The sequence below is a fragment of the Symphalangus syndactylus genome, chromosome 10 (assembly GCF_028878055.3).
Source record: "Symphalangus syndactylus isolate Jambi chromosome 10, NHGRI_mSymSyn1-v2.1_pri, whole genome shotgun sequence".
Lineage (NCBI taxonomy): Eukaryota > Metazoa > Chordata > Mammalia > Primates > Hylobatidae > Symphalangus > Symphalangus syndactylus.
The window spans coordinates 30,448,346-30,470,982 of NC_072432.2; the positions used below are offsets into that span (position 1 = coordinate 30,448,346).

At 40.6% G+C, this 22,637-nt stretch overlaps 1 protein-coding gene and 1 long non-coding RNA gene across 9 annotated transcripts in view; one reads left to right on the plus strand and one right to left on the minus strand.

Moving 5' to 3' along the window:
- The window catches only part of LOC129492018 (uncharacterized), a 99,041-nt gene that overhangs the window by 37,186 nt on the left and 39,218 nt on the right, over nt 1-22,637 (plus strand). The window lies entirely within an intron of this gene.
- Nucleotides 3,652-22,618, minus strand: CYP2U1 (cytochrome P450 family 2 subfamily U member 1). Of its 4 annotated transcripts, XM_055296794.2 has the most exons (6): nt 21,936-22,618; nt 9,132-9,770; nt 6,885-7,046; nt 4,924-5,091; nt 4,482-4,500; nt 3,652-4,191 (listed from the first exon to the last, which is right to left on the minus strand). In XM_055296794.2, exons 1-6 carry the CDS (start codon nt 22,423-22,425, stop codon nt 4,098-4,100), a joined length of 1,572 nt encoding a protein of 523 aa, XP_055152769.2. In that variant the 5' UTR covers nt 22,426-22,618; the 3' UTR covers nt 3,652-4,097. The 4 variants fall into 4 exon arrangements, with proteins under 4 accessions (XP_055152769.2, XP_063467162.1, XP_055152768.2 ...); XM_063611092.1 differs by lacking the exon at nt 6,885-7,046; XM_055296793.2 differs by lacking the exon at nt 4,482-4,500.

Genomic DNA, 22,637 nt, shown 5'->3' on the forward strand with positions numbered 1-22,637 from the left:
ATTTCAATGATGATAATACCAAATTATTTACGAATGAACAAATATCCTACTTAAATGAATTTGGTTTCTAAAAACAATGCAGCAAAACTGAAGTAGATTTGAGGGTGCCACATTATTCAGTGTTCCCCTTGTTTCACTACTGTTATTTCACTAAAACTCATACTCTGGTGGCACAGCCACAGTCACTGAGGCAGCAGACAGAAAACAATGACAGGTTTGCCTGTATCATCAACTCTGTAGCCTAGGGTCAAATAATCACCTTTCATCAAACTCACTTAATTCTTCATTTGCCTAACATATTTACTGATGCCTGCTCTGTGTAAGGCATCCACTCTTGGTAAGTTATCAGATACAGTCAGTCCCTGACATCCTCATGGAGTGGACATGAGAGAAAGGATAGAAACAGAAGGTTTAAATAAACAAGGTAGTTGCAGTTAGTGATGAGGGGTCTGGAGGAAATAAACTGGGTGATGAGAATAGGGAGTTCTCAGGAAAGGCCACTTTGGATGTCATGGTGGGTGACCTCTCTGAGGAGATGGTACCTGAGCTGTGACTTCAGGAAGAAGAGTAGGCTGTGGAAAAAGCTGGCAGGGGGTCCCTCCACAGGCAAAGTATGGTTCAAGTATGAAAAAGCTCTTTTTCCTGAGCTGGGAAGTGTGAGACCACACTCAATATTTGGCCACAGCAGGCCCATGTAGGCCCATCTCCTCTCAACTCATGCTGGGTTTCCACAGGGAATATCAGACACCTGGGTGGTGATGCAGTCCTCTAAGGAACTTCACTCCATGGGGAAATTTTAAAAGAATTACCCTTGTTTCTAAGGACCATGCTTACATTCTATTGTGGACATCTGTCTTTGGAGGCCTATTTTCTTTTTACATTAACTTGGTATCTGGTAAAACAAAATTTTGTGTAGCAATTAAATAAAAACAAAAAAAACCAGACATGACACTTTCTCAGTTAAAATAGTTTAATAAAAGCAACAAAACTGTGCTAAAGATGAGAATCAAAAATGAGATATTAGGTAGACTTATAAAACAAAGTACAGTTATTTTTTGATTTCAAATAAACCATGATGTGCAAAATTGTAAAATGCCAATATGTCTGAGAAAAGCATTAACAGTCCTTTTAGCAATTTATATATAAAGATGTTTTTAAAGTGCCACAGCTTAAGGCATTATATTTTAAAGTTTAATAAACATCTAATTTCAACATCTCTCCAAGAAGAGACTTCTTCTCAATAAGCTGTTAACTATTTGATTAGGAATATTGAAAATGCATGTATAATTTAAGGAGTAATACACTTGTTAATGCTGAGTTATTAATTAGTGCAATTCAAAACCTTCTGAATTCCATATCAAGAACAAACTGTCCCGCCCAAGGTACGGTGTAATCCACACTGTATCATCTCGTCTAAAAAGCTATACAGCAGCTACTCCATCCACTCAGTTCCTCTGCAGTTAGGCTATTAGCTTTTCTTTTTCAAGAAGCAAAAATTCCTAAGACACCTAAAGATTAGCCTGTATGTCATTTATCTGTACTGAAAGTGCTTAGTAGTATTTCTAAAAAGGAAAAGAGCAGTATGGTAGATAAAGAATGTAGAGTCAAAAATCAATCAATTATTTTAAAATATTTTTTCTTCTTCCTCTGATTATGTTTTGATTAAGCAGATATTATTTTCATTTTTTGAGCTTGCAAAAGTCTGCCTAGGAATGTGCTAAATCAAAGGAAAAATCTAGCCTCATGTTCACAATTGCCCTGGAATGCCATTCCCAGACTGAGATCTAACTACACAGAGTATGGCTAATGGCAGAAGTCAAAGGTTAGGGAGATCTGTTGTCTCTATTTATCTGGAAAACAGAGCAAAGAAGGGTGATCAGTTATAGGCGGCCAGTCAAACAGACGTGTTTTAAGTTCAGAATTTCATCTTTTGTTTAATTCTCAAAGTAACAGCTACTCTGGATCTTTTCTTGCCCTCTTCTCTATCAGTAGGAACAGCAGTAGCTGCTTCTCTCCTTTAGGAAAGTGAATGAGAGGTCCCTGGATATGGCCTAGTCTCCAGGTGGTGGGAGCTTACATTCTGTTACATATAAACAGCTAAGGCATCATTCTAAGTTTGTTTAAAATGGTTGTTTTAAATGATAAACACAAAAGTCCAGTGATTTTTTTAAAAACTGGCTTTAATGGACATTAACAAATAACACACTGATTTATCACCTTTAAGCAACAAAAATATGACTTGTAATTATTCAAATAAGGTAGGATTTTTCTCTTAAAAGTACACTTCTTAAAAGTCATTCACAAGACGACTGGGCATCCACTAAGACCAAGGCACTGTGAGGGAGGCAAACAGCACAACATCCTCACCTCAAGGAGCTCAGCCTGGGATGAAGACGGACACACGCAACTCCAGCATGAGGCCAAGGGGAGCCTGTTATGGGATCAAGTGGTGGCAGAATCGAGAAGTGGTTCTGAAAGTATTCTTTAGTCACAGAGACCAGTAGGCTTGAAACCCAGTGATGTTACTTTTTAACTTTGTGCCTTGCCTTCTATATGCCTCAGCTTCATCCACTATAGTATGCCACCCTCTTAATAGAATTTCTGTAAGAATTACAGAAACATACAAGTAAAGGATTAAGTATAGAGCCAGCATGAGGAAAGGTTCAGGAGTATGGTTGCTCATGACTGCTATGCTTACTTCTATACATGTAGCACTGTGGGAGAATAAAAGAAAGGGGTGGTCATTCTTTGGAGCATGTTCTCACTGGGGGAAATCCTGGCATCTTGAGCAGGACAATTCTTCACTGTATAGGATTACCTTGACATTTAGCATCCTGGTCCCATGGCAGCAGAAGGCCAGTAGCACCCCCATCATTATGATAACCAAGAAACATACCCATACATTTCCAAACTCCCTCTGAAGGGGTTACCAACCCTGCTGAAAACTGCTCTTCCAGAGGGACCATCTACATTTAGAAACAATTTAGTTCTCTTAATAAAAAGAAAGTGAATTCTTTGAGAGTATATTCAAGCATCAGATACATTGGGCCTGGTGGCAGGGAGGCTAGGACAGGAATGTTCAGTATAGTTTGAAAGCAGAATCCTTTCCTGATGAGTCCCAGTATCAAAATCCCCATGCTCACCATTCAGGCCTTAAGTAAGAAGGTAGAGCTGCATCTTTGCGAATAACTCAGTAGAAAGGAATTCTGCCATGAAGCTACTAAAGAAGTAGCAAGGCTCACTGTTCCTTTAGTTGTAGTAGAAGGTAGACATATAAATTTAGATAATAATCCTACAAGGGATTTTTTAAAATTATAATTTCTTTTTTCCTCAATATACACGACAGAGTCCACTTCATCCCACATCTACAAAAAGTAAAAACTAAAATCATAAACAAAAAGATAGTAACAGAACAAGCCCAAAGAAGCTGGCATAGAATCTGTTCTGAGAAAAGTTCTCCCCCAGTATAACCTAAATCCACACCCATCTCTGACAAAGCATTCCAGGCTGAACACCACTTTCATGTTGTCACAGGTCTTTAAAAGCCAGCTGATAGATCTTCTTCTCCTGAAGTTCTTCTCCAGAACTTAACAGCATTTTAGAGATATCAGAAAAGATGTAAGGCATTTGACCATCATTAGTGCTGAGAGGTAGAGAGAAGCCAAGTTTTATTACTCTCATTTTACATATGGGATGTCTGAGGCACTAAGAAATGAGAAGATCGGCCCATTGGTGGAAGCCACTGCAAGTAAAATCTAGATATCCCGTTTCCTAGGTACTTTGGTTTCTATCCCCCAAATCACAGACCTGCATTACTAAAATGGCTGAAGTATCCTGCTGAGGAATCCTCCAAGATGAAACCTCCCAGTGTGCTCTACCCTCCTTCTGACCTCTCTGAGCCCAACTTGGATCCACTGAGTTGCTGGATTCACTGTCCCTTGCAGTAGGAAGAATCTGCTTAGAAGAATATGTATTTATGTATCTTTTTACCATCTCTTCTTGGAGATGCTCTTCATCTCCTTGAAATAGTTATATTAAATGGATGTGGGGCTAAAGTTAGACCAAATCTTCCAGTCAGGAGGGGCTTCTTAGAATCCTTAGGTAAAGCAAATGTGAAACTCTGCATTAGGCTCACAAACATTAGGAATAATTCCATCTTTGCCAGTTGTTCTCCCATACACACCCGCTTCCCTAAAAATGAGATCAGAAAAAAATGAAGGATTATAATACCATCCCTTCTCCTATTTCAAAAGGTACAAATTTATATGAAATATCTAAATTGAGTATTCTAAATGCAGATGGAGTTTTTAAGTCAAATTGCCATATATACCACGTAGCCTCCCACAGCATATGCTGATCAGAATTTTTACATATCAAATCCACATTTTAACTCTTACTCATAAAAACCTATCCTCATTCCAGACAGGAACTAGAGACAGATCCAATGTGGCAGTTATCCTGTCTCTTCCGTGCCTACTTACCTCTTTCCTTCACTTTTACCTGGAAGATTAAGGCAAAAAAATTCAGATAAGAATCCCTAGAGCCTCCCTTTTTCCATAGAAAGAATCCTATGTTTCTAACCTAGGAACCTAAAAGAGGAACTATTGAGATTAGAGAACCCATCCTCTCACCCACCAGACCAGATCAGAAATTGCTCTTAACTTCAGTAGCTCCCTGGGACCCCCCAAAATTACCTGATCAGCTCTGAAAGTAAAATTTCTAGTCATATTTAGAGATTTAAAACCAACTGCCTTATTAAAATCTGATACGAGCATAGTGGAGATGCCTTATCTAAATTATTGATCCCTTCTCTTATATTAGCTTGCCAAGAAAGAAACATTTTTAAAACAACATGAAATAATAAAATATTATTTTAGTTCTACTTCTTTTAAAAATTATGCAGTTTAAAAAAGTGTAACTGACCTATCCCAAAAGGAATAAAGGTTTCTTTTTTAATTAGTTGTCCTTGGTCATCCAGAAATCGATTAGGGTAGAAATCCTCCGGTTTCTCCCAAATGGCTGGGTCTCTATGTACTGACCACAGGTTGGGTAAGATCAATGTGCCTTTAGGAATGGTATACCCTTGGAGCACTAAAACAAAACATACGGGTGTTATTCAGTATGCTTTTACTAGTAGTTCTCCCTGAACATCATTATCTGAAAAAAAAAAAAAAATGTAGTTATATACCTAGCACTTTAATTGGCTGAGACCAAACTGTGAGGTACTTGAGGGCAGGGATAAGATCTTATCAACTGGCATCCCTCTCCCCGCACCATCCCAGGACCCACCTGAGACAGGGAGCAGGCAGTGCTCCAATGAATGCTGAATTAATAAATAAAACCATAAAAACATTACAATGAAGACAAAACACTAAAACAGAAATAGGGCATTTCAAGTCAACTTTCCCTAAAAATTAAAATTCCCAATATGTATAAAACTTAGTTTACAGGGTCATTTATGTCCATACAAGGTATGGTAAACTAAGGAGGTAAACTAAGATAAAGACATATACAGGGAAGCCAACCCTGGCTCTTACCAGCTGACAAGTCAATATGCGCTTTAAACAATGCCCAAAAGATACTATAAACAGTCTATCTAACTTGTACCAAAAAAAAAAAAAACCGTTAAGTGATCCGATGTCATGTATAAGCAACGGCATGCTATAACTGTCTTAAAACTAGATCAAGCCCATTATACTATGGGCTGACTCCAGAGGTAAATTCCTTGTTAATAGGGATGTTTAAAGAGAGTCTGGACATGACCAAATAGAGTTCACTGTAGGTGACAGGCTGAAACAGGTGACTTTAGAATAAGATGGGCTCTTCTAATTATTATTATTATTATTATTATTATTATTTTGAGACAGGCTGTCTCACTTTGTCACCCAGGCTGAAGTGCAGAAGTGCAGTGGCGCAATCTTGGCTCACTGCAACCTCTGCCTCCCGGGTTCAAATGATTCTTCTCCTGCCTCAGCCTCCTGAGTAGCTGGGACTACAGGAGTGTGCCACCATGCCTGGCTAATTTTTGTATTTTTAGTAGAGATGGGTTTTTGCCACGTTGGCTAGGCTGGTCTCGAACTCCTGGTCTCAAGTGATGCACACTCCTGGGCCTCCCAAAGTGCTGGGACTACAGGTGTGAGCCACCGCACCCGGCCCTTTTTTTTTTGAGACAGAGTCTTGCTCCGTCACCCAGGCTACAGTGCAGTGGCGCAATGTCAGCTCACTGCAACCTCCCAGGTCCAAGCGATTCTCCTGCCTCAGCCTCCTGAGTAGCTGGGACTACAGTTGTGCACCACCATGCCTGGCTAATTTCTGTATTTTTAGTAGGGATGGGGTTTCACCATCTTGTCCAGGCTGGTCTCGAACTCATGACCTCAAGTCATCCACCTGCCTCGGCCTCCCAAAATTCTGGGATTACAGGTGTGGGCCACCACACCCGGCCTTCTAATTATTTAATATTTTTGCTTCAGCTGCAGAATTTTAAAAGTTGAAGTAAGATAATTTTCAGGCAAAATCCTTAATCCACATTTAGACGAGCTCTTCTGACCTCCATGAAAAGGAGGGAGAGGTGTCCATTCTGGAGCTTTTTCTGCCAACATAGCCAATTTAAATTTCGACATTATTTGTTTTGCCAGTATAAGTGTGTATGCTCTGAAGGCTACAGAGCTACTAGTAAAACTAAGCAGTGGTAGAATTCTAGTACAACCAGTGATGCACAGTGGAGGGCTGAACATTTCCTAGACATTTTATTACCTATGACACAATGCTAAATCTTCAGAAGGATCAAGCTAGACAACAGTCACCACACCCCTCATCTCAACTACCCTGGATTAGAGGGCCCTGCTTCTGTCAAGGGCATTCAAAGAGGAAGACCCTGGACTTGCCTGTGTTCTCTGAGGTCATATGAGGAATGGCAAGCGGCACCACCACAGTTAGCCTCTGCACTTCCATGATGGTGGCTTCTGTGTAGGGCATCTGGGCCTTGTCTGTGAGGGAAGGAGCTCGGTTGGTACCAATGACTCTTTCAATTTCTTCATGAACCTTTTCTACGTGAAAAGGGAAGAATAAACCAGAAGATAAGCATGGGAGAGAGTTGAATGTGCCCTCCTCTGCATACTTTCCATCACCACTAATATATGACTGGTCAGTTGGCAGTTCAGGCCTGACTCTGCCTCAGTGAAGTTGAAGCATTGGTCGGACATTTCAGGTAGAGACAGCTAGCCCCAGGGTGCCTGTGCCACTCTGTGATTTAGAAGTGGGATAGTGTAACAGATAGAGGTGCCAAAGAGAAAACACTCTGGATTCAGGAGCATCCTAAGTCATACTCTCATATGAACATGGGATTGACACTCTAAGTAGACTGTGACAACATGTGATAGCCTAAAGTGGCCCCCAATATTCCCCATTCTTGTGGTTTATATCCTTGTGCAGTCCCCTCCTACTCTACCAAGTTGGTCCGTGTGACCAAGAGAATAAGGGTGAAGTGATGGCATGTCACTTCTGAGATCAGAGTGGCTCCTCATCTTTGCCACTCTCTCTCTCAGGTTGCTCACTTTTGGGGAAGGAAGCCACCAAGTGAAGTGGCCTTATGGAAGGGTCACAGTGGTAAGGAACTTGGCTAATGACTATGGATAGCCACCCTGGACCTGGATTCTTTGGTCTCATTCAAGTCTGCAGCACCAGCCAACATCTTAACTCTAACTTCATGAGAAACCCTAAACTGGAAGTCATTCCTGGATTCCTGACCCTCAGAAACTGGGAGATAATACATGGTGGTGGTTTTTGTAAAGCTAGCAAATTTGGGGGTAGTTTGCTACCCAGCAATAATTAACTAATACAGGTAGGTATAATCACATCTATAGTAGGCAGAATATGGGCCCATACAAGATGTACACACCCTAATCCTCTGGAGTCTGTAAACATAATACCTTACATGGCAAAAGGGACTAAACTGATGTAATTAACCTAAGGACACAGAAATGGGAAGATTATCCTGGGTCACCTGGGTGTGCCCAATCTAAGAACATCGTTTTTAAGTCAGATAACCTTTCCGGGTTGAGTTCAGAGTCAGAGGAAGATGTGACTATGAACAAATGGTTACAGAGATGCAACACTGCTGCCTTCAAAGACAGAAGAAGGAAGCCATGAGCTGTAGAAGCCAGAAACAGCAAGGAAACTGATTCTTCTTTAGACCCTCCAGAAAGGAATGCAGCCCTGTCAACATCCTGATTTTCAGTCCAATGAGACATATATCAGACTTACAATGTATAGAACTCTAAGAAACTTGTGTTGTTTTAAGCCACTCGGTTTGTGGTAATTTGTTATAACAGCAACAGAAACTAATAATACACCATCCTCCCTGTATTCTTCTACTCTGAACTGCCACGGACTTTCAGTATCTATTGGGACTAGGTAGTAGAACTAGCTGTGTGACCTTGTGAAAGTCACACAACTATGCTGGGCGTGGTGGCTCACGCCTGTAATCCCAGCACTTTGGGAGGCCAAGGTGGGCAGATCACAAGGTCAGGAGATCGAGACCATCCTGGCTAACACAGTGAAACCCCATCTCTACTAAAAATACAAAAAAAAATAATTAGCCGGGCGAGGTGGTGGGCGCCTGTAGTCCCAGCTACTCGGGAGGCTGAGGCAGGAGAATGGCGTGAACCCCAGGGGGCGGAGCCTGCAGCAAGCGGAGATCGCACCACTGCACTCCAGCCTGGGCGACGGCAAGACTCTGTCTCAAAAAAAAAAAAAAAAAAAAAAAAAAAGGCACACAACTTCTCTGAGTCTCTGTTCTCCAATTTCGAAAAAAAAAATGTGTTCAGATCAGCATTATGATTCCCTTCAGCTCTAGAATGTTCTTCTCTAAAGGTCGTTCATGATCATAGATTTCACATAGAATCAGATGCGTAGAGATTTAAGCAGGGGTAAGTAAGTTATGACCTCAGTCCTACTGTCTAGAAACTTGGGTTTCACTGTTAACATCTTACCAACTCCCTATAAGTTGCAAGAATTTGTTTGCCAGCCTGAAGACATTGCTCAGTGTTAGAAGCCACCAGATCACTGAGGTTGCTAATCCTGATTTAAATTACCTGGTTTTGCCATGAACAAAGGAAACACCTATTAATTACCTTGTACATCGGGGTTCAGCGACATATACAGCAGGCACCAAAGCAAAGAGTTAGTTGTGGTATCAGTCCCAGCAATAAAGAGATCCCCAATGATATAAAATAAGTACTCTTCATCAAAACTGCTGTTACTATTATTTTTCCTCTCCTCTTCCATGTGGAGAAGGTACATGTCTATGAAGTCCTGAGGGTTCTCTCTATCCAGAGACTCTTGATGGTCTTTGATGATTTTTTTAAGGAAACTGGTTATATCCTTTTCAATTTGTCTTAATTCCTTAAATGGTCCAAAGGGAAGGTAATAAAGCCAAGGGCATATGTTGACCAGGAGGACTTGACTGTTCAGACAGATTTCTAGCCCTCGGGACATAAAACCAAGCATTTTCTTGAACTCACTATTGGTGTAATCAAAGCGCTGGCCAAAGCACAAGGAGCAAATGATATTAGAGACGGCATTGCTGATGATGGAGAAAGGGCAGAAGGGGTCTTCTTCTCCGTGCTTTTGCATTTCTGCTTTCACATATTTGAACTCCTCAATAATCTTGGGCTCCAAGCTAAGTTTTCCCAACCCAAAATGACGAAGAGTTGAATGAGAGAACTTTCTTTGTTGTCTCCAGACGGGACCATAATGTGCAAACACAACCCCTGCAAAGCAACACCAAGAAAGGAAGATGAGAAACAGCATTCCTGGTAACACTGAACAGACCTACCATGGAGTGCATTCTGTATTTTTCAAGTCACTTATGGAAAACTCCTCATATATATATAAAGACCACTAGTCAAGAAGAATGATTGGTAAAATTTAGTTATCAAGACAGTATGTGTTTCTAATAATAACAAAAATCATATCTAAGGAGAATTTGCTCTAAAGCTTATTATTATAGATAGTAACTCCTGGTGAAATGAAAAGCAATGAGTTTCATTTTCAAAGTTATTGTGCATTTCAAAGTATTATATTTCATAAGAGTGAATCCAGGCTTAGAAAATTTCTCAGGTGGCCAGGTACAGTGACTCATGCCTATAATCCCAGAGCTTTGGGAAGCTGAGGTGGGAGGACTGCTTGAAGCCAGGAGTTCCCGACCAGCTTGGGCAACAGAACAAGACCCTATCTCTATTAAAAAAAAAAAAAAAAAAATTAGCCGGGTGTGGTGGCATGCATCTGTAATCCCCAGGTACTCAAGAGGCTAAGGTTGGAGAATCACTTGAGCCCAGGAATTGGATGCTGCAGTCCACTACGATCATGCCACTGCACTCCAGCCTGGGTGACAGAGCAAGACCCTGCCTCTAAAAAAAGAAAAAAAAAGACAGAAAAATATTTCAGGCTATATATCCCCATACTCTAAACACCTATATTCTGAACATTCTGAACTGAAGGATAATTATAGCAACAGATTGACATGAGGGCAGAGACCATATCTCATTGTGCTCACCATTAAAATCCAGCTTCCGGCATAGTGCTTGGTACATAGGAGAGGTTGTTAAATATTAGCTGACTGAATAGCCCAACTAGATTAGAACTATTGGACATCAAAATTTGGAATCTGATAACTGGCAGGTAATCTAAAATGTCTGTTGTTGGCAGCAGCCCTGATTTTAAAACATATGAACTTGTTAAGGTCATCCACAACTACATCCTATTTGATTTTCACTTATACATCCCACCATCAAACCCCACAAAATTGCTCCCAGATGTTGTATCAAATTGTTCTCAAGTATTCCTTGTTTTCTGTCACCTATTTCATCCTATTTTCCATGGTGTACTCTATCATTTTGGCTAGCTTCCTTCCTTCCCACATTACTTCTGAATTCTTACTATGTGCCAGGCATGGGGGTGCAGTAGATACAGCTGCAAATGAAATAAAGACCCTGCTCTGTGGTTAAATTTTCTCATATTCTTTAATATCCCCATAAAATGTCTTTCAATGTAAACATCCATGCAGTCAAACGTATCAGACAATTTATCAGTTCCACTTTCCTCACTGGAATCTTCCAAATGTCTGCTCAAATCTGCAGTGGTTGCTCTGTAGGCCTTTGGTTCAGGTGCTATGACTTGTATTAGTTATCATTTGGGAATTTTCTTCTGTGTCAGAACCCATTTCCTGAATTATATTTCTTCTTCTTTGTTTTACTCTCTCATTTTGCTGAAGCACATCCTCTAGTAGCTTCTGAGAAAGGATGCATGGGAGGTGAATTTCTAAAGATTATGTGTGATATTTATTCTACCATTGGACTTCCTCAGAATTTTAAAGACATTGCTAAGACTGGACTGACTGATGAGTCATAAGATATGTACATATTCAGTATGACTAGACATTGTAGATTACTTTCTGAAGTGGAGAGTACTCTGAAAGTGTGTTTACAGAAGTGTTTAAATGTTCTCATTTGTTCAGAATAGTTGCCATCACTTGATACTTGTCAGTGTTTTAGTTTTGTCAATCAGAGGGCTGGAACATATCTCATCTGTTTTTTATTTGCATTTCTCTGATTGTTACCAGTGGGTCAGAGCAGCTTTTTATATGGTTATTGGCCAGATTTCCTATTCTGTAATTTTCATTTATCTACTGTGCAATTTTCTTTTTCTTATATATTTGAAATACATAGCAGATCTTTTATCATGTGATTTTTTAAGTTTCTAAATGGTATTATTTGATAAGCACAAGTTTTAAATATAGTTGGATTTATCAATCCTTTGATTTGTGCTGCATATCTTATTTTAGAAATCTCCTACAATGGGTTCATAAACACATTCTCTATTTTCTTGTAAAAATTTTAAATTTTGTTTTCACATTTGTTTCTATAATCTACCTGGAATTTATATTTGTGTTACGTATTCCTACCTATTGTGAGGTAGGAATGCAAACATTTTTTCCCTAGGCAGACAACCTATTGTTCAAGCATGATTTGTCAAAGGGTCCCCACTCCACCTCACCCTTCACCACCAATCTGTAATGCTGTCTCTGATACACATTTCCTATATAGGGGTGGGCCAGTTTACAGGCTTTCTAGTTGGTTATATTGGTCTATGTGTTTATCACTGTGCTCAAAGCACATTGTCTTAATTACTGTTACTTTATAATAAGATATAAATAGACTTTATAGTAATTTTTTATATCTAATAGGGAAGTCCCCCCTTCCCTACAAAACCTCGTTCTTTTTAAAAACTGTTTCAAAAACTTCAAAATCAGTTTCTCAAACTTATTTAGGGATTTTGGTTGGAACTGCATTTAATTTCTTTTTTTTTTTTTTTAACACAGAGGTCTGGGGGATCCACAGATTATAGGAGGCATTTGCTGAGGTGCAGGCAGTGGGTGGAGGAGCCTAATAGGTAGTGACTGGCAGCTAAGTTGTCTCCTGGGAGGGTTTGGGTTCACCCCCAGGCCCCATCCCCAGTCTGAGCCTGTTTGTCTCTGGATGCGGCCACCAAGACCCCAAGAGAGGCAGAATTTCTGCTGGCAGAACTTGGCTTAGACGCCCACTTTGTAGCGTCTATGTCTCCATTCTCACGCAGATACACTTAATTTCTAGGTTAATTTGAAAACTGCCTTCTTTATGATGATTGAACTTGTAATCTAAGGATGAATCTAAACTTGCTTGTTTTTAAATTTCTTTAAAAAATTGCTGGATTTTGTTTCCTAAGTTTTTTAAAAATAGTATATTCACGAATGACAATGGCTTATAAGTTTCCTTTCTCATGCTGTATTTGTCTTGAATATACTGGCCTCCTAAAACAAATCAGGGTGTAGTCTTTGTCTCTGAAAGAATTTGTCTAAAATTGGAACATGTTTCTCTTTTCCTTTAGGTTTATTCACTTCTTTTTATAATACATAATGTTGGCCATCTGACTCATTAATTTTCAGACCTCTATCTTAATAAATAATTTAAAGCTCTACATTTGCCTCTGTCTGGGTACTACTCTAGCTGCAGTTCACAAGTTTTGTTTCCGTGTATTTTCATTATTTGGTTTTAAGTAAAAAAAAAAAAAGTTTCTATTTTGAGTCTTCTTTGCTACCTTACCTGGTTTATCTTATGCTGATATTTGACATTTGACACTTGCTTGCTTTTTTACCCTACTATGTGGCCAATGAAATTTCTAAAAAAAGTTGAGAAGAATGTCTGTCCAAGTAATTTTGAGGAATATGTCCTCTCTATATGTCCAATAGAGAAAGCCTGATAACGGTCAAAGCCAAATTTTCTGTATCCTTAACAAATTTTTAACTGCTTGATCTCTCAACCAAATACTTATATTAAGCTATTTTGTTATAGCTATATCAGTTTCTCTTTACAGTTCTGTAAGTTTTTGCTAAAGGTAGATAAATATCAATGTAGCTATACAGATTTATATTTATATATATATATATGCTGTTAAATACAGATATATATTAGATGACATTGTTAGGTACATTCAAGCTTAGAATTCTATCTTCCTGTTTTTTAAATTTTTAAAAAGTGGATCCATTTATCATGAATGCCCTCCTTTTTCTTAACAATAAAGTATCACTTAGAGTACCTTTTGTCAAAAAAGAACCAGCTTTTCTTTTTAAAGTATTTTCTTAGTATTGTAAAACCTTTTCATTTTGAACTTTTCTGTACCCTTATGTTGGGGGAATGTCTCTTTTTTGGGGAAGATAGATTATGTCTCTTAAAACAACATATAATTGGATATTAAAAAAATCCATTCTGGCAAGCTGTCCTTTAGCCAGTAAATTTAGTCCTCTTACATTTATTCTAATACTAATTTCTAACATACTATTTTGAGACTTGTTTATCTGCTTTGTTCATTCTTTTCCCCCTTCCTTCTCATCTTCCTTTAGGTTGAGACAAACAGGGTGAATGTTCACTCTTACAGTTTTAACATGCTTACTTAAAGTCTAGTTGAGTGGTTGGCAAACTACAGCCCAAAGGCCAAATCCAGCCTGCCGCCTTTGTACAGCCGGAGAGCCAAGACTAGCTTTTACATTTATAAATGGTTGAAAAAATTCAACCTTGTTTTCTTTTGTTGTTGGTCAGGGTTGTTGAGTGTTCTTTGTCAAACTTTCACCCAGCTGAAGCATCTCAAGAGTTCTGTCTTTGTCTAGAAGCAACTTTTCATTTTGCCAGGCCATATCTCTTCCCCATCCCCCATCCCCCAGCCAAGGCTCTCCAGAGCATCTACCTACTATTTTCTGCAGGGGTGGGGGCAGTGATAAGGACCTGATCTTATTTTATGTGCATTTCAAACTATCCTTGTTCTCAGTCCACTGGCTCATTTCTGTCACTGGTACCTCCAATTTCTAACCCGTTTTGAGATTCTGCATGGTAAACTAGGGGAGTAGTTCTCATTCTGTCCTCTCATACTCCACTGGCACTCCCCTCTGTAGATGCTTAGGTGTAGTCGTCCTCCACTCTATTAAGTCATTTGCCAATCGTATAGCCACTTTGTCTTCAGATGTCGTGGTGCAGAAATGTAGATGTGTCACTTCATTTCAATGTGGATAGAGTGTGTGCTTCTGTTCAACATTCCTCTGGTATGGTATGTGATTGTTGAGACAAAGAAGGAATGGAAATGTCTTACCCACTCCTGAAACCAGAACTCTTCTTTTGTGTAATAAAGGCCCATAAACTATTTCCTAGGCTACCAAAGTTTAATCATTCCTCCTGTCTTTAACCATGACCAAGTCTTCTGCTGCAGAGTATTCAGAGGCCAAGTGTTGGTGGGCCTCCTCTTCTCTTGGATAGAAATGGTCTTCCACACCAGCTTCAGGATTTGATACCAATCCCACCTACCCTCTCTCCTTATTTTTATTTATTTTTTTGAGACGGAGCCGCACTCTGTCACCCAGGCTGGAGTGCAGTGGCGCGATCTCGGCTCACTGCCACCTCCGCCTCCTGTGTTCAAGCGATTCTCTTGCCTCAGCCTCCAGTAGCTGGGACTACAGGCGCATGCCACCACGCCCGGCTAATTTCTGTATTTTTAGTAGAGATGGGGCTTCACCATGTTGGCCAGGCCGGTCTTGAACTCCTGACCTCAGGTGATCCACCCGCCTCGGCCTCCCAAAGTGCTGGGTTAACAGGCATGAGCCACTGTGCCTGGCCCTCTCCTTATTTAATATATCACATATAACATCTCTGCTTTGTCCTATTTATCAAAAAACATTATTTTTCCTTTGTTAGGTCCTTGATCTTATCATCTAACCATTTTTAAACTACATATTTGTATTTTAGAAATATTTGGTCTAGCAAAATGGCTCCGAAGCAAAAATCAGGACTCTTTTGCTTCAGAATAACAAAAATACACCCTCAAGCTAGTTCATCGAACAGGCCAGTTAGGCTATGGAATGAAAAAACAGGAAGGAAAGGGTATCGCCACCTCAGGGAATACTGTCACAGAACTCTTTCTCCCTGTACCTATTTTTCCGTCCTCTCTCTCTCTGACTTCATTCTTTCCAACTGCAAACCAGCTTTTCAATGAAACATGAGCTATCCTGAGATGCCTGTTTTCCCAGTTTCACCACCAAAAGGAAAAGCCCTCTATTTTCTAGATTCAACCTGAGAAATTCTGGGGAAGGATTCAAATGCTTCATTAAGGTGTACTGCGGTGATACCAACTTGAGATAACTTAAATTTATTTTGTGGCTTGAGGTTTCTAACTATGCCATGCTATTCTTATCCCAAAACTATGTGAGGATTGATGTATAGTTGTGAATTGTTGAGTTCTGTGCCTGGCCTACAGATTAACCAGTTACAAAAAGGTTAGAAATTCTGATCAGTCCACTTTTGGTCAGTATGTCCCTCAACTTACCACTGTGGCCAAGAAGGTGAGTTTATGTAAAGATATGGCACCTCCCGTTCAACCACAGTTAAGGGTAAAAGGGACTGAGGTCAGAAAAAAGGAATTCATCAGAAGAAGCAGATATTCTTGTCCAAGGAACAGGTGCTAGGCAGTGGAAACATAAAAATCCAACTCAAACCAAATAAAGTATAGACTAAATTGACATTGATACATTCTCACAGATACTATACAGCTCCTAAGAACTTTACAGGAGGATATTTAATAATATGAAAATATGTCCATAATACTTTAAGTGATAAAAAGCAATTTTTAAAATTATGAAAATTATTCCATTTTAAGGAGGCAAATATATTTCTAAAAATACATGTACATGGGCCAGGCGTGGTGGCTCACACCTGTAATCCCAGCAATTTGGGAGGCTGAGGTGGGTGGATCACAAGGTTAGGAAATCGAGACCATCCTGGCTAACACGGTGAAACCCCCTCTCTAATAAAAGTACAAAAAATTAGCCGGGCATGGTGCAGGTGCCTATAGTCCCAGCTACTCAGGAGTCTGAGGCAGGAGAATGGTGTGAACCTGGGAGGCGGAGCTTGCAGTGAGCTCAGATTGTGCAACTGCACTCCAGCCTGGGCTACAGAGCAAGACTCCATCTCAAAAAAAAAAAAAAAAAAATACATGTACATGTAGAAAAAAGACTGGAAGGTGATAATGAAAATGTCAATACGATCTCAATCTTTACCTACTGAACAGAGAGGATGTTGTACACTGATTACATTTACCCTTTCCTTCCATGGGATCATAGAAGTGTTCCTATTAGGGAGAATTCAGGCCATCTCAATGTGAGTGCATAACTATTTCAAAATTATTTCAAATACCTATTTTATTGCATACTCAGTTAACTTGTTTCCCTCATTCATTTTCAAATTCCCCAGATGAACTTTCATTTTCTGTTTCTCTTCATTTCCTAATTTCATTTTGCATCTTGTTCCCCTTTGAGGTATATATCAGACTGATCTATCCCATACTTTTAAAATTCTTCAAAATTTCTTTTTGCCTTCTATTTTTATGGCTTTGCAACTTGCTTTCACTCTTGCTCCAAGTCTCTAGTGATATTATCCGAGCCATATCAGGTTTTAAGAGTCAAATCAGTGTTTCTTTTTCTACTTTCATGACTAGTGTCCTACAAGCATTTGTGGTAGCATAGTTTGTAAGAGCAAAAAAATGCAAAATTTACCTAATTTTTATCAACAGTGAAATAGAGAATATGATACCATTTTGTTCATTCTGTTTAGTGGAATACTGCATAATATGGTTAAAACATAACACTTTTAAATAACAAAAGCTAGTTAGAGAAAGATACTTTAAGTATCCAACATTTGCAAGTTTTAGAAGAACATACCAAATAAAGCTATGTGTTATTTATAAATCTGAAGCAAATCTGAGCTGCAGATAATCAAGTTTATACTGTTCTTTAAGCTTTATATTTGAATATTTTAAAATAAAAATGTGATGTATACAAACCTTTTAGAAGAAACAGATCACATGTCTTACCCTGTTTTGTGTTGCTATAACAGAATACCACAGGCTGGGTAATTTATAAAGAACAGAGATTTATTTCTTACAGTTCTGAAGGCTGGGAAGTCCAAGAGGATAGCACTGGCATCTGGCAAGGGCCTTCATGCTGCATCATCCCATGGTGGAAGGCAGAAGAGTAAGAGAGGATGAAAGAGAGAGAGAGAAAGGGGGCCAAACTCATCCTTCTTATCAGAAACCCACTTCCACAATAACTAACCCACTCTGGTGATAACAGCACTAATCCATTGATGAGGGCAGAGCCCTCATGACCTAGTCATCTTTTAAGTTCCCATCTCTCGACATTGTTGCATTAGGGATTAAGTTTCTAATACATAAACATTTGGGGACACCTTCAAACCATATCAGCACACTTAGAGTGAAACACTCCTTTGGTAGCCTTAGCTCTGATTTTGTAATTTTCTTTTCTTTTTGTGCTTAGGAAAAGAATCAATCAGAATGATGGACACAGCATCTTTATGGCCTATCTAGTTTACTGTAGTTTTTATGGGCTTAAGAAGAAGACCAACTTGTCTAATCATGAAATTTTGAAAAATTTAAACATAACAAATAAAATTCCTACATAACAAATAAAATTCTGGAACTTTTCAGCAAATGTATTAAGTCAACTATTTCTAGCCTCTCTTTGCATTATGAAACATACCCTTCTCTGCTATTCTCACCAACTTCAGCAGCAAAGTTCTTTCAAAAAATAATAAATATTGAATAATGTTATTGGCCTCTAATTCCTAACATAATTTCTTTTCTCTTATGGCCTACACATCTTGTATCTGGACAGTATCACATTTACTCCTTTGCTACTGGGCACAGTAGTCAAAGATGGTTTGAGCTGTCCTGAAGTCTTGCTGAGCTGAGCATCTTGACTGTAGTCACAATGGCCTCTCTTCTTCAGGCTGATAATGCTGTCCATTTCTTGATCTGGGAAGTCCACTCACAACTCATCTGCTCCTTCATCCTTTGATGGTCATCTTGAAATAAATTCACATCCTCCCTTTTTATTCTTCACTCTTGAAAAAGTTCTATTAAAAAAATCCTCTGCTAGCCACACTTTCTTATTCAGTTGATCTGTTCTTTATTCCAAGTTAACTCCACAAGCATTTACTTCGTGCCATGTGGTTCTTCCCTTGTATTATCTTGTCAACACCTTCTCCAGCCACTGAAATTTCTCTCATTAATTCTTTTACAGCACATTCACCCAACAGATACCAGAGCAGCACTGCCTAAGAAAATCCTGTCTCTTGGGGGAATAAATACTTCAGCTGAGATACTACTGAAGCACCAAATTGCCCCCAGGCTCCCAGCCTTTTTCTAAATAGAGATTTAATAGTAAGCAGTTGTCCAACTAATGCTTAGAAATGACCTTGTTATAGATTCTCAACCAAACAATAGCCACCAAGAAGCACTCTGATAAACTGTTTTGTTAAGAATTGGAAACTACACTGTTGAGATCGCAAAGAAGAAAATCTAATTCCTACCTTAAGAAATCCAGAGCAAGAGACAGACACACAAAACAAATTACAATAAAATGTGATACATACATCAATAGATGCTTGTATGCACGAATTCATTCATCTTTTGGTTCTCTATTCTGTGCCAAGAAGTAGGGATACAGTGGTTAACAAAAGGAACAAAATATCTGCCCTAAAGAAACTCACATTCCATTGAGAGGTGGGAGTGGTCATAGGCTAAATACTTGCCAGTGTTTAATGAGAAAAATATGAATGAGATAAAATAAGAGGTGGTACTGGGCATTGACCAAAATAGCACTGAAAGGTGACAACCGGCCTGAGAGGCCTGAGGGATGACAAGCAATCAGTCAAGTAAGAAGTTATTCCAGGCCCAAAGAAGACAAACATCGTACCTTGAGGCAGGCCCAGGCATGGCAGAAATCAGCTTAGTGTGTCTAGAGTAGGAAGGTCAGGTTGAAATGTACAAGTGAAGGGAGAGTTGAAAAAGAGAAAGGCAGCAGCCAGATCCTTCAGGCCATAGTAGGTCAAGTAAGGAGTGGGGAGGCAATTGGTTTTAGCCAGAGAGCTACAAGATTTGATTCATGGTTTATGTAAGAGATACTTCTGGCTGCTCTATGGATGAAAATCTGGAGCGGAAGCAAGCAGGTCAGTTAAGAGGCTTCTAAAGTATCAGATTAGAAATGATGGTAGCTTTAGAAAAAATAAATAAACAAATGATGGTAGCTTGGATGAGGATGCTGGCAGTAGAGATGGAGAAAAGTAGATGGATGTAGCACACATATCTGCTGTAGGAGTCAATAAGACTTATGGATTGATTAGAAGGGACTGGGAAGGTCTTAAAATGAAACAATGTTATCATAGAAGTTCATCTCCTTCTGCAGGGTAGGGAAGCATCTCAGGGTACACATTCTCAAAGAGGTAACATTTAAGCCCAATCTTAAAAGCAAGTGTGAAAAAAAAAAGTGTTGGTGAGGACGTGGAGAAATTGGGACCCCTGTGGGAATGTAAACTGGTGCAGTCACTGGAAAATGGTATGATGGTTCTTCAAAAAATTAAACCTAGAATTACCACATGATCAAGTAACTCCTAGGGACTCAGATATTTGCACCCTTCTATTTATAGCAGCATTATTCACAATAGCCCAAAAGTGGAGGCACAAGTGTCTATCAATGGATGAATGGGTAAACAAAATGTGGTATATACAGTCGACCCTCCACATTCATGGGTTCCACATCTGTGGGTTCCACCAACCGCAGATCAAAAAACCGCATCTGTACTGAACGTGTAGACTTTTTTTTTCTTGTCATTCCTTAAACAATACAGTATGACAACTATTTACAAAGCATTTACATTGTAGTAGGTATTATAAATAATCTAGAGATGATTTAAAGTATCCAAGAGGATATGCATAGGCTATATGCAAATACTACACCATTTTATATCAGGGACTTGAACATCCTAGGGTTTTGTTATTTGCAGGAGGTCCTGGAAGGAATCCCCTACAGATAAGGAGGGATGATTCTACATATGATGGACTATTAGTCAGTCTTCAAAAGAAAATTTTCACATATGCCACAACATGGATGAACACTAAGATATTATCTAAAGATTTTAAATGAGTAGGGATAAAGATCATAATACTTTAAATGCCCCACTGAAAAACAAATGTCACAGTTCACACCTCATCCACTGCATGCCTTCGTAATACTGCTTCTATCTAAAATTCTCTTCTGAGCTCATGGCTGCCTGGAGAAAACCTACCTGCTTTTCTTTTCTTTTTTAAAAATTGTGGTGAAATACATATAAAATTTACCATCTTAACCATTTTTAAGTGCACACTTTAATGGCATTAGGTACTTTCACACTGTTGTGCAACCACTGCTACCATCCATCCACAGAATTTTTTTCATCTTGCAAAACTGAGACTTTCTGTCCCTATGAATTTCACTGTGCTAGGAGCACCTCATATAAGTGGATCATACAATATTTGTCTTTTCCGTTTAAAATCCTGATGCAAAACTCTGGCTTCATCAGATTCTGAAAAGCCTAGATCTTTCTTTGCCATGTTATAGGGGCAGGAAATAGCATTCATTTATTTCAGGCAGTAACGACTCTGTCCTCCTAGATGTCAGAACAGTGGTGAAGACTGACATCCAGGCCCAAGGTCATAAAGTTACGTAGCTTCAGTTTTGAAAAGGGTAGTGAAGGAAAAGTGCTTGGGCAAGGGACCTGGTTCTAACAAGGGAGGCTACCCTACTTGCAGAGGCTGTGAGAAAAGGCTTCCCCGAGGAAAAGGCATTTAACACCTGACTGATGGGTAGGAGTGACTCAGAAAAGAAGTTAGAGACCTAAGCCAGCCAGTAAAACAAAGGGGGACGGTAGAGACAGGTTAGATTGGACAGTTTATTGCAGCAGATAACACGTTTTCCAACCCGCAAAAATGTCCAATTTAGACTCCCATACGCAGGAACCAGAGGCTATGAACCAAAGCCTGAGATTTGGTAATAGGCTTCTTCTGTGTTTTCTGGACTTTTTATCTTATTGGAAAATATCTTCTTAAATTCTTACATTCGAAACCCACAAGGTAAAAAGAATATCCTTCCCTCTTTCTAACATGGGGGCCAAAGTTTCTCTCCGAGGTCACAGCTGGTGGAAGGGAAGGCTACTTTTGGAAAGATGGAACCTGGCTTGCCACCTTGTCCTCCCGCCATCCCTATTACTCTCCCTCAATCTCCGGATGACTTTCTACTTCTGATCTTGGAGTATGAGCAAGTCACGCATCCGTCACTACTTGATGGGATCTTAACGGCATCATTAAGGAGAAGCGCCGCCACCACCATCACCTGTTAGTTCAGGATGCAGGTGTGAGGCAGGCTGGCGGCGCGGGCGGCCGGAAGGGGCACAGGAACTGCAGCCCCCGCGCACCTGGAGACTCATCCGCGGCATCCGCGTACCCACAGCCCACGACCCCCCGCTCACCCTTCTCCTTGGTCACGATGGAGATGAGCGGCACCCGCGGGCGGTCGCTGAAGACCTCGGCCTGCTGCACCAGCGCCTCGCGCACGCTGTGGAAGTCGCTGAGGACCACCACCAGGTAATGGCCGATAAAGAAGCTGAAGATGCTGCCGTACACGCGGGCTAGGTGAGCCAGGAGCACCTGCGGGCCCACGACCGAGGGATCAATCCCTGCGGCCCTGGTCCTGCTGCTCAGCCAGCTCCGCCGCCGGAGGAAGGGAGGCAGCAGCACGTGACCGAAATTGCCCACCAGGGGCCAGGGCCTGGGCCCGGGTGGGATGCCCCGCGCCCGGCGCCTCCGCAGCCAGCTCCAGCCCAGAAGCGCTACGAGGCCGCACAGCAGCAGCGCGCCCCCGCTTGGGTCCAGCCGCAGCAGCCCCAGAGGCGCACGCAGGAGGCGCGCGGGCCAGGGCGGGTCCTCCGCCGGGGGCTGCGGCGGCCCCGGAGAGGACATGGTCGGGGCGCCGGCGGCCTCGGGTTCCCCTTGCTGCCCGGAGGAGACGCGCACGCAGCTGCCTGCCCCGCGGCGCCAGTATCCTGCTCTGCGCTGGAAGGTCGGGGGGCGGGCAGGGGGCGTAAGAGCGCGCCCGGATTGGCTGCGCCGCGCGCATTCTCCCCGCCGCCACCACTCAGCGACGCCTGGGCGGAACCTGGAGACGCGCTGGC

Excerpts from the sequence above, each read along its gene's own strand:
- CYP2U1 (XM_055296793.2), bottom strand. The coding sequence starts at position 22,425 with ATGTCCTCTCCGGGGCCGCCGCAGCCCCCGGCGGAGGACCCGCCCTGG. Across the intron at positions 9,771-21,935 it reads CATCGTGACCAAGGAGAAGG|GGGTTGTGTTTGCACATTAT; the intron begins GTGAGCGGGGGG and ends GTTGCTTTGCAG. Across the intron at positions 5,092-6,884 it reads TATGACCTCAGAGAACACAG|TGCTCCAAGGGTATACCATT; the intron begins GCAAGTCCAGGG and ends GTTTTGTTTTAG.